This window comes from Schistocerca serialis, chromosome 11 (genome assembly GCF_023864345.2).
Source record: "Schistocerca serialis cubense isolate TAMUIC-IGC-003099 chromosome 11, iqSchSeri2.2, whole genome shotgun sequence".
In the NCBI taxonomy this organism is placed as follows: domain Eukaryota; kingdom Metazoa; phylum Arthropoda; class Insecta; order Orthoptera; family Acrididae; genus Schistocerca; species Schistocerca serialis.
The window spans coordinates 79,220,055-79,232,838 of record NC_064648.1 but is presented as its reverse complement, the minus strand read 5'-3'; the positions used below and the strand labels follow the sequence as shown (position 1 = coordinate 79,232,838).

Sequence of the window (12,784 nt, the reverse complement as noted above, 5' to 3'; positions counted from 1 at the left end):
GTACTTGAGGACAGTATTATGGAAATGGAAGAGGATGTAGATGAAGATGAAATGGGAGATATGATACTGCGTGAAGAGTTTGACAGAGCACTGAAAGACCTGAGTCGAAACAAGGCCCCCGGAGTAGACAATATTCCATTGGAACTACTGACGGCCGTGGGAGAGCCAGTCCTGACAAAACTCTACCATCTGGTGAGCAAGATGTATGAAACAGGCGAAATACCCACAGACTTCAAGAAGAATATAATAATTCCAATCCCAAAGAAAGCAGGTGTTGACAGATGTGAAAATTACCGAACTATCAGCTTAATAAGTCACAGCTGCAAAATACTAACACGAATTCTTTACAGACGAATGGAAAAACTAGTAGAAGCCAACCTCGGGGAAGATCAGTTTGGATTCCGTAGAAACACTGGAACACGTGAGGCAATACTGACCTTACGACTTATCTTAGAAGAAAGATTAAGGAAAGGCAAACCTACGTTTCTAGCATTTGTAGACTTAGAGAAAGCTTTTGACAATGTTGACTGGAATACTCTCTTTCAAATTCTAAAGGTGGCAGGGGTAAAATACAGGGAGCGAAAGGCTATTTACAATTTGTACAGAAACCAGATGGCAGTTATAAGAGTCGAAGGACATGAAAGGGAAGCAGTGGTTGGGAAGGGAGTAAGACAGGGTTGTAGCCTCTCCCCGATGTTGTTCAATCTGTATATTGAGCAAGCAGTAAAAGAAACAAAAGAAAAATTTGGAGTAGGTATTAAAATTCATGGAGAAGAAATAAAAACTTTGAGGTTCGCCGATGACATTGTAATTCTGTCAGAGACAGCAAAGGACTTGGAAGAGCAGTTGAATGGAATGGACAGTGTCTTGAAAGGAGGATATAAGATGAACATCAACAAAAGCAAAACAAGGATAATGGAATGTAGTCTAATTAAGTCGGGTGATGCTGAGGGAATTAGATTAGGAAATGAGGCACTTAAAGTAGTAAAGGAGTTTTGCTATTTGGGGAGCAAAATAACTGATGATGGTCGAAGTAGAGAGGATATAAAATGTAGGCTGGCAATGGCAAGGAAAGCGTTTCTGAAGAAGAGAAATTTGTTAACATCCAGTATTGATTTAAGTGTCAGGAAGTCATTTCTGAAAGTATTCGTATGGAGTGTAGCCATGTATGGAAGTGAAACATGGACGATAAATAGTTTGGACAAGAAGAGAATAGAAGCTTTCGAAATGTGGTGCTACAGAAGAATGCTGAAGATTAGATGGGTAGATCACATAACTAATGAGGAAGTATTGAGTAGGATTGGGGAGAAGAGAAGTTTGTGGCACAGCTTGACCAGAAGAAGGGATCGGTTGGTAGGACATGTTCTGAGGCATCAAGGGATCACCAATTTAGTATTGGAGGGGAGCGTGGAGGGTAAAAATCGTAGAGGGAGACCAAGAGATGAATACACTAAGCAGATTCAGAAGGATGTAGGTTGCAGTAGGTACTGGGAGATGAAAAAGCTTGCACAGGATAGAGTAGCATGGAGAGCTGCATCAAACCAGTCTCAGGACTGAAGACCACAACAACAACAACAACATGTGGAGGGTAAAAGTCAAAGAGAGAGAGAGAGAGAGAGAGACAAAGAGATGAATACACTACGCAGATTCAAAAAGATGTAGAGTGCAGTACGTACTTTCAGATGAAGAAGCTTGCAGAGGATAGGGTAGTATGGAGAGCTACACGAAACCAGTCTCTGAACTGACGATGATGACAACAGCCTAGGGAGGTTTGAGACTTTAAAAAGGAACCATTGATAGGTTGTATTCAGTTGTAGTAAGAGCTGAAGTGCAGTGGCAGAAAGTACAAGACTTCTGGTCAGGTCAGTACAGGATTATCTACAAAAAATCAAATAGGAGTCATGCAGGGAGAGCTCTAGTAATGAGCAAGAAAACAGGAACATGAGTAAGCTATTATCAACAGCAATGTCAATGAATTACCATAGCTGAAATAGGCACGAAGGAAATACAACAGTGGTAGAAATTTGTATGGCAACCAGACCAGGAGAAGAATGGAATAGGAAAAAGTTTGATGAGTAATTATTCAATAGCTAAGGAAGATGAAAGCCAATTCTAGAAGGTAATGAAATTCAATAGTAGGAACAGGATGCACAATAGTTACGAGAACATCCAATGGCATAAATGACTGAAAGGGGGAAGCTGCCTGGTAGAATTTTGCACATTGCATGAATTAGTCACTGCAAACACGTGTTTCAAGTATCATGAAAGAAGCTTGTGTATGTGGAATAACGTGGAGAAAGCAAAAGGTTTCAAGCAGATTATGTAATGTCAAAAACAAAGATTTCAAAACAGGATTGTAAACTACAAAACATTTCCAGTGATAGATGTGGACTCTGGATAGAGTTGTTTTTATTAACTGCAGAGTAATGTTGTTGAAATGGTAAAAGTAGAATTTAAGTACATGGGATTTGGGTAAGTTGAATGAACCAAAAATCATTGATAGTTTGAAAATTAGCATTAGGCAACAAGTGATACATAGAGGGTAATTATACACTGGGAAATGAAACAGTGAAGGCAGGATGAAACATAGGTAAAAAGTAAGGCCTAATACGAATACCTTAACAACTCATGAGATGCTGAATTTAACTGATGAGAAGAGAAAATACAAACATGTGGCTATTAAAACAGACAAAAGGGAATACAGACATTACTGGAATGATTTTAACAGAACATGCAATATGGCTAAACAAGAATGGTTGTACGGCAAAGGGGAACAAACTTGCTCCAGAAAGGGGAAAGAAAGTAGTTGTAGACAAGACTGGAGATATCATAATATGGCCAGAATGATACAACACTGAAAGAGCGAAGTCTTAACAAGGCCATTGCAGTTGACATTCCCTCAGAATTATTGGGATACTTGGGAAAGCCATCCATGACAAAATTATTCCACTTTTGTGCAAGATATGAGATAGTTGATGTACAGTCATACGTCAACCAGAATGCAGTAATTCAAATTTGAAGAAAGGCAGGTGCTAACAGGTGTGAATATTATCAGATTAATAGGACATGCTTGCAAGAATGGAAAAGCTTTTAGAGGGTTAACCTTACATAAGATCACTTTGGGTACCAGGACCATGTAATACAAGGCAATACTGATACTATGGCTCACCTTAGAAGAGTTAAAGAAAGACAAAATTGTGTTTACAGCTTTTGCAGATTTACTGAAATGCTTTTGAGAATGTGGAGTTGACTGCACTCTTTGGAGTTTGGACAGCAGCAGAATAAATAGACAGGAAGCCCAAGTTTGTTTGCAACTTTCACAGAAACCAGACTCCAGTTGTAAGAGCTGAAAGACATGAAAGGGAAGCATTGAGTAGGAAATGAGACAGGCTTGTAGCGCACATCTGATATGCACTCTGTACGATGAAGACATGAAGGAAATCTGGAAGATAAAGGAAACTGTGTGTTTACCAATGACAATGTAATTCTATCAACAAAACCAGCATCTTGAAATTGTCAATGAAGGGATTTGTGGGAGGTAAAAGCTGGAAGAGTAAAATTGTATAGTATTACTAGAAGAGATTGTACAACAAACATCAATAAAAGCAATAGAATCTAGCTGAAATAGATCTGTCAATGTTGAGTTTCAACTAGAAAATGAGACACTAAAAGTAGCAGACAACTTTTGCTATTTGGGCACCAAAGTAACTGACAATGGCTGAAGTAAGAAAGAAATAAAGTGAAGACTAGGAATATCAAGGAACATGTGCCTAATAAAGAGGACTGTTCACATCTAATATAAATTTAAGTGTTAGGAAGTATTTTCTGAAGATATTTGCAGTGCAGCCCTGTATGGAAGTCAAACATAAATGATAGGCAATTCAGACAAGATGAGAATGGAAGCATCTGGAATGTGCTACAGAAGAATGCTGAAGATTTGATGGGTAGACGAAACAAATGAGGGAGGAATATGGGGACCAATTTCACTAACACAAGGGACCTATTAATAGCACAAATTCTGAGGCATCTAGGGATAGTCAGTTTGGTAATGGAGGGGTATGTGAGGGTAAAAAGTGTAGAGGGAGACTATGGCATGAAGACAAGAAGCAAGTTCGAATGGATGTAGTAGGTGACAGTCATCAGAGATTAAGAGGTTTATAGAGGGTAGACTGCCATGGACAAGCGCATCAAGCCAATCTATATTATATTCACCAAAACTGAGCCGTAACATAACACTGCTTAGTTTCATACAGTCACACAAATTCTAGACTTACCTGTTGGTTCACTTGCTCATCCAATTCTTCTTTTACTTTCATGGTAGATGTGTGTAACTGAACCTGTGGTGAATAGTAAAAAAATATCTGCAAGAAGTTCTTTTAAGAAGACCATTTTAGATATATTACAAACAAGTATCACATATTGTAAGTCTATGACACTTCGAAAGAATAAATGACTCATTCTTTTCAGAGAGTGGCTTTCTCAGTGACAGTCAGTAAGGTGCATTTCAATGGTAATGATCAAAAAGTTATATGAATTATCAGTGACAACATATTTGAAAATTTATTAGCATCTTGCACTTCATTTTCCTATGCTGCTTTTTTTCGATCATATTTCCTACTTCCATAATCTTTATTTACTCATCATTAAGTATTTTATATGAATTTGAGTAGTTTTGTGCCATCTTTTTTGTCGTTTTGTGTCGTTTAGTATGGTGGTGTGTGTCTAAATTTGTTCGTATTTACTTTGTCCCCACCCAAAAACCCCCAATTTCCCACGCTTGTCCCGTTAGTTTCCTTAGGTTTTTGTGGAACGTGTGTGTTGGTTTTTAATTGTATTTTCGTGTTAGTGGTCATGTTTATGTAATGACATCATAGGCGCCATATTGTAGTCTTAGTGTATGTTCGTTTCCACCATATTTGTGACGTCATGGGTCAAAGCAGATGGGTGGAATCTGACGCTTCTGTATTTGTGACTGACAAGACAAGGCATGGGAATTCCTTTTCTAGGAAAAGCCTGTAAAGGAAATTTTAGGCTGTGCATGCCTCAGTGTGACCCTTAGCATTTCCTTCAAACCACATTGTTTCCCAATATTCTTAGCTGGTGGAGTCTCCTTACATTTCCTTTCCCCATAACACTGTGCATCAGAAAAAGTCTACCTTGCACACCTAGAAATTCTTTCATCACCGCCACTACCAGAACCACTAGTGGTAGCATCTGCAGTAGTAGAAGAACTGCCAGTATTAACTTTTAGTTCATAGTATTATTCACTGACACTGCAACTTCAGACACTCAAATCATTGTAATACTATTTGCCATATTAAAACTTAGTTTCAGAAAAATATGATATAAAAAGGGAAACCATGGTCCAATTTAATAGAGGGTCTGATGGACTTAATCAGATCAGGTTCAATAAACTAACCAATAAGATTACAAAAATGTCATCAACGAATCTTGATCTGGTGAATGGTTTGTGATTCTGGGTGGTTAGTAAGGAATCCTCGAGGTGGCCTATGAATAAATTTGCAGAACATTGTGACACAGTTGGCCTTTGATGTACTGCAGATTTGTTTCTAGGCAATCCCTTCAATAGAGAAGTAATTGTGTGTGAGAATGTAGTTGGACATGGCAACCAGGAATGGGCTGTAGGTTAGGAGACAGTCAGACACTGGGGAAGGTACTGTTCAGTGACAAAGTCATGTGTGTTAGGGGATGTGATCATAGAGGGTGACAGCACTTCCCTAAATTGTACAAAATGGAAACTCTTCCTACAACATATCACTCATCCCCATAACCCCCCATAGCATCAATGTTCACTAGTCTGTATGCTCCGCCCCACCTACTCCCTACCCTGCTCTCAGTCTAGCACTGCACACACCTACCCCACAACTCTCCCCACCACCCCCCGTACAGCCTCCCAACACTGCACCTAGAAGCCCTATTCTGTCACCCTATGTCCTTGACCAATTCCACAGGCAGCACAGCATCACCTCCACATTTTCTGTGTTTGATTTTACTTTATCTGGTCTTTGGAAAATGTAACTGAGGCACCTGAGTTATCGGCAACTGAGTTTTGCTTTTCACCATTGGACTAGTTCAGATACAACCTCACATGAAAAGCTGGAACAGCGACTGTTCAGTCACACAGTCCTACAGCTTTGAGCTAATGGAAAAACATACATTTACAATATAGATGTAACACATGATATGAAAGTGCATTGTAGTCATCACTTCTTTAGTTGTTCCAAAAAGAAGTGATAAGAAGGCATGTGTGCTAAATCTACGATGACTTGCCTTTACCAACTGCTTACATTTTGAGATCAATGCTAGACCTACAGTACCACTAAAAGAATGAACACCCTGAATATGAGCAAGACACTACAAACACCAAGTTCGTAGAAAGAAAGTTAAGTGAGACATTGAAAGTACAAAGGTTTTCTTCCTTCAGGGGGGGGGGGGGGGGGGGAAGGGTCCTACTTGACCCAGACTTTGGCAGTTGACACTTATAAAACCTGTCAAGGCTACTTTCATAACATGACATTGTCTAGCATGGGTATACATTTGTGTTTTCACTGCTTCTAGATAAACTTTCAAGATGAATGATGCAGAGCAAAGACATCTTTATAGGGTCACAAGTGTTTTGATCTAGCTACAAAAACACAAATTACAGCACTTTGATGAAGTAAAAAATGAACAATATATTTTCAAAACAAGTTCAATGAGGAGAGAATTATCCGTAGAATGTTGATGGCCACACACTGGGAACTTCAAATCCAGCTGATCTCAGAAATACTGAATCAAGAAGTGAGCTCTAACAGTAGCTTTAGCATGTTTTAATTTGCCAGAAGCTGACAGTGACATTCTGCTATAATTATTTCTTTTATGAGCACCAAATCCGTAGGCATATGTTGTGTGTTACAGATGTGTCATATTTGAGCCCACATAGTTGAACTCTGTGATTATACTAATATTTAAGTAATTTATGTGTTACCAAATATTTAGAGTGGTAATGTGAAAATCTACTCGTTAAAGAGCATTGCAAACATTCTGTAGTTAAAACTGTAACACTCCTTTACTCTTTTAGTATCAGCATTACCACCATTTCCTTCTTAGGGTTGTAAATTATACTACCAACTGCTCTTTCATTTAATAGTATTTAAGCTCCTCAAAGGATTTCAATAAGAGCTCTTTGTCACATACCACTTCCCTAAATTTAATAGATTCTGAATACCTACCCCCAAATCAAAAACTGATCACGAACAGTAATATTGCTAACAAGAACATTGAGTGCATAAAACCAATTAGATGAGCAATAGCAAAAATAATACACCAGAAAAACAATATTGTACGTCATGAGTTTAGATTTCACCATCAGGCACCATGACAAATAGACTACCAACTATTATCTTTGCAATAAGTCCTCATATATATATCCCCTCTTGTCTCAGAAAGCAACTATGGTCAACTTAAAAACTGACCACAAATAGAGCATCTGATCAATTCATCCAGCAAGCCATACAACTGATCTACAGTAGCAGCTGAATCATCTGCACTCTAGCAAGTAAAGTCCTACTCATATCCATTAATAATACCACTTTCTAAGAAAGGAACAAATCTAGACATTAACAACACACCAAACTAAATCTCAAAGTAGAAAATTAATTTGTAACAAGTGATTGCAAACACTACAATAGTTCAAGAACATGTGACAATTTCCTAGTAGACAACAAACCTGTAATCATTAACTACTGGCATGCCAACATCACACTAACAATAAGCTACAGAAATTTTAAAACAAATTAAATATTGGAGAGCAGCATTATATACTACAAGATACCAATCCATTGCAAATATGTTGCACAGCCAAGAGTCACAACTTCATTTGGTCAAGAATCAAAACCAACGGCCAGTACCAAATATTGGAAACACGGAAGCGTCCGATCCCGCCCGTCTGCTTTGACCCATGACGTCACAAGTATGGCGGAAACGACCATAAACCACGATTCCAATATGGCGCATATACAGTCGGTACGTATACATTATGAGGACGAAAATACATCGAAAAACACACACACTTTCCACAAAAAGCCTAACGACACTAACGGGACAAGCGCGGGAAATGGGGTGTTTTGGGGTGGGATCAAACTAAATATAAACAAATTTAGACACCCACCCCCATACGAAACCACACAAAAGGACGAAAAAACCTACATCACAAAACTCCCCAAATACCACTAAACACATCTTCTGGAATCGGACAATTCCCTTGACCTATACAGCTCAACAGCAGCTCCCGATCCCATAAAATCAGCTCAATCACATCCCTTGGCCTATATAGCTCATAAACATCTCCAGATACCAACATACACAGCCACACATTGGGATCGAACACTTCCCTTGACCTGCGCACTGTTAATTTTATGCGTCATATCCATTCCTGAACAAAAACAACAACCGATTAATTTTACTAAAATTGCCACACGATGTACAGCGAACAACACTAAATTAACCTTCACACAAAATCATTAACTCACTAAAACGAATTCCACTACAAACACAGCCGTCACTAACAATTCCGGATAATGAGCAAAAGCAAACTGAGCCCATTACACCACACAAACGAAAACCCTAAACATATCACCAGAGAGCACAACAAACCACAACACGATGACATCTACAAACACGCCACACTCACAAACCAAACTCCGCGCCGTCATGACGTCACACACGACAACACCCTTACGTCACGGGTCAAAGCCGACGCGTGGGATCGGACGCTTCTGTCGACCCCCAAATATTTCATCTGACAAACAGGGAAGGTAATCTGCTTGTTTACACACCACATTGCACAGAGAAATTAATGAAACAATGGTAAAAAACACATGAAGCTATTTACCAAGGAGACTGGTTCAGCATATACTTCATTCTTCTCTTTTTTCAGCCAACTAGTTCCCTTTGAGTCCATGAGTGCTCTCCTAATCCACTGAAAAACAAGAAAGCAAAAGTGATGTTTAAATTGTTACTATTCAACATAGTTAACAGGCAGCATTTTCTGGCTGCAGCAAACGAGTCAATGCATATTAAAAATTTAAAACTGGCTGAGGAACAAAGAACCTGATAAAAAGAACTGATTTACAACTTTCTGGTTATGAGGACTCTGAAGCCTCACTGTCATTAATGGAAAACACAACTCAATTTGACAGAAAACAAAAACCACACACAATGGAAACAAATGACTTACAGTTACTGCTGTTACTTAGTAGCATTTGCTTGTAGTATACAATCCTATTCTGAATATGGTAGCTGACATATCTTGCTTTTTCCACATAAATTTCTAAGTGTCATGTGAAGCAACTAAGATAAAGTTAATTTACCAGACAAATCTATTTACTGTAGACAATTTTACATATGAAGAATAAAAGATTAAAATGAGTCTCGAGCTATATCGAAGCCTGTCAATGTATCCTGCAAATTCCTTAATATATAGAATAATGTAAGAGGTTTATAATTATGTTCTTAACAACGTATGCAAGGACAGAAAAGAATTATTTCTCAATCATACTGGCTGCACTTTCAATCAATCTATAAACCCATATTTGCTCATGGTATTCAGAAAATCAGAACACGAAAATCCACCCATACAGACAGAACTTTCTTCTTTTTCAGTCAGTTTAGTACGTATTTTTAACAACTGTTTCCTTATACAGTCATCTATATGCAACATTATCAAATCAATATAGCGCAATGCTGCAATCTTTACCCAGTCACTAAAAAACACACACTGCTGCCTCAACGTCGCGTGGAAAAATAAATGATTCTTGACTGTCAAGATTTAACACCGATTAAATTCCTCTAACAAGACTTAGTGAAATTACTTTCTCATAAGTGACCCATGACAATGTTCTGTGGTTTTGGGATGCTTTTGTCGATGGCAATTACACACACCCATTAGGCCTTACAGAGTCAATTACATTTCCCATATCCTTCCATAGATTGAAACGTGCACATTACTACAAACAGCAGTTAACACTATTTACTAAACTATGGAGCACATAGGCACATTGAAAATCCATGGAAAACGCAACACGATGAATTCCCTCTATAGCATTCTCTTTCATACCAACATAACCAATCCCTGTTACTCTGTGTATTAACGTGTGCTAACGAATCTGATGTATCGGTAGTACAACTGTTTGCGCTATAACCCGGGCGAACTACAAATCAGATTACAGTAAACTCTTACTGTCCCTATTCTTTCCTTCAAAAATATTGTTGCCGAACTTCGCATGCACAACGCAAGTAAATATAACAATATGAATGCAGCGTGTGTGTGAACTTCATGAGGGCCTTTTTTCGTCCATGACAAAGTATTTCACATTGACCTTCACTTTCTCTAACCACCACAGCATATAGACACTTTTCCGGTAATTACAGACAACACATCAAAATTTCTGGCGGTTCTTTTGCCACATCACGGGGAACATTTTGCAATTTTATCGGACAGAACGAAAACAGCAAGCATATTACATACCCACGCGTCGATCTGGTATTTTTCGTAATTGCCGAACAGCACAGGTACGTAATGTGCACTAATATGTTTGTCTAAACACTAGTCACCTCCTGCTCGCAATGCGGAAACACAAGCTCACTGAAAATAACAAGTGTTTGGTACTGATACACATAACCTGAAATAATTACTTACGAAATTCTAAGGATATCTCAAACCATAACCAGAGGCGCCAAAGATGATACAAGAATTAAATGTGGAACAAACTTATCATTCAAATGGGCCCAATAAATGATATTAAACCTATATAATTACTGTACGAACAGTTACTATAGCATCATTACAAGGCATTGGCTAACTACTTCATTCGAGGCAGTTAGCTGTAATGATAATTAAGTATTGACTTAGTACCACACTCAATATGCGTCTTTCCGTGATGTCCTGTCTCCACCATCAAATCACTCATATATTACACAGAAAACGCCACATAATACCGTACAAACGCATGACACGAACTACTAAACTCTACAGCCGTCTGCTGCTGTGGTCAAAGTCAATAAATGCGGAAGAAAGAACCTACCACGGAGGTCGTTCTAACATTCTTGGAGTCAGAGCTGCATATCTGCTAGGAAAAAAATTAAAGTCGTTTGTTGGTTAATTTTGGGGAGGAGACCAAACAGTGAGGTCATCGGTCCCGTTGCCGTCTCTGAAAACTAACTAGAACAGACAGTTAGGAACCTCACTCATAATGAAAATATATTGTTTCTAACGGCAACAAATAGACCTGACCTCTTTGAGGATGTCCACATCAGTGAACGTGATATGGTTGTGGCAGCAAATGACTAACAGAGTACAAAGAATAACTGAAACATGCATATATATATATATATATATATATATATATATATATATATATACATGTAGTAATAACTTCAGATGTGCCCCAGGGAAGTGTGTTAGGCTCTTGCTGTTCATAGCGTATATTAATGACCTTGCATACAATATTAACAGTAACTTCAGACTTTTTGCAGATGATGCAGTCATCCATAATGAAGTACTGTCTGAAAGAAGCTGTGTAAATTTTCAGCCAGATCGTGATAAGATGTCAAAGGCATGTAATAACTGACAACTTGCTTTAACTGATCAGAAACATAACACTGTGCACTTGAACACGAAAAAGTGTAGTATCCTATGACTATAATACCGATGAGGCGAGCTGTACAAATACCTGGGTATAGCCCTTTGTAGGGATATGAGGTGGCTCAGTCGGTGCAAAAGCAGAAGGTAGACTCCAGTTTATTGGTAGAATACTGGGGAAGTGCAATTAGTCTACAAAGGAAATTGCTTACAAATTTGTCATGTGATTGGTTCTAGCATATTGTTCAAGTGTGTGTGACCTGTCCCACAAAGGGCTAACAGGAGATATTGAAAGTATACAGAGAAGGGCAGCACAAATGGACACAGGTTTGTTTGAGATTTGTGAAAATGTCACAGAGATGCTGAAGAAGCTGAACTCCAGAATTTGAAGACAGACATAAACTATCCTAAGAAAGATTACTAACAAAGTATCGAGAACCGACTTTGAATGATGACTATGCGAATATATTATAACCCCTTATGTATCAATCACATAGGTATAGTGAGGGAAAGATTAGATTAATTACAGCACATGCAGAGGCGTTCAATCAGTCATGCTTCCCATGTTCCAAGGGAATGAAATGGGAAGAAACACTAATAACTGGTATTTGGACATACCCTGTACCATTGATTTCAGGCTGGCCTACAGAGCATAGATGTTGATGTAGGTACGTGGGAAATTGTCTACAGTTGTCATTTATTTATGCCAAAAGCCAAAATAAGAATTAATCACTATGTCTAAATCAATGAACATAAGAAATCGTTAAAATCTTCGAAGAGAGGCGTGTGTACAGATTTATCTGGCACCTAAAAAGATTGTTTGCTGAAAACGTTTGGCACTACATGAAAAAAATTGTTCTCTAGAAACCTGTTATTTTATGTTATGTGTCTACAAAAGCTGCTCACAGAAACTGACAATGGCTGGGAGAGTGGTATACTCACTATGTGCTCCTCCATATCCCCATCTGATGATGCCTAAAGATTGAGGATGACATGGCGGCCAGTCAGTACTATTGAACCTTCAAGGCCTGTTGGGATGGTGTTTGCTTATTTTTTGTTGTTAGAAAAACAATCTGTATTTTCTTTAAAATATGTTGTGATAATTTGAGAAAGTTGGGTAGAAATACTGTTATTACTCTGCTT

General features: G+C 38.4%; 1 protein-coding gene across 1 annotated transcript in view; it reads right to left on the bottom strand.

Moving 5' to 3' along the window:
- LOC126426473 (uncharacterized) overlaps positions 1-10,831 on the bottom strand; it is a 181,613-nt gene extending 170,782 nt beyond the window's left edge. The window contains exons 1-3 of the mRNA XM_050088385.1: positions 10,529-10,831; positions 8,894-8,980; positions 4,275-4,337 (exon numbers count right to left, since the gene is read on the bottom strand). Of these exons, the coding sequence (XP_049944342.1) occupies positions 4,275-4,337; positions 8,894-8,962 (132 nt within the window). The 5' untranslated portion in view covers positions 8,963-8,980; positions 10,529-10,831. The remainder of the gene's footprint in view (positions 1-4,274; positions 4,338-8,893; positions 8,981-10,528) is intronic.
- Between the last annotated feature and the right edge of the window lie 1,953 nt (positions 10,832-12,784).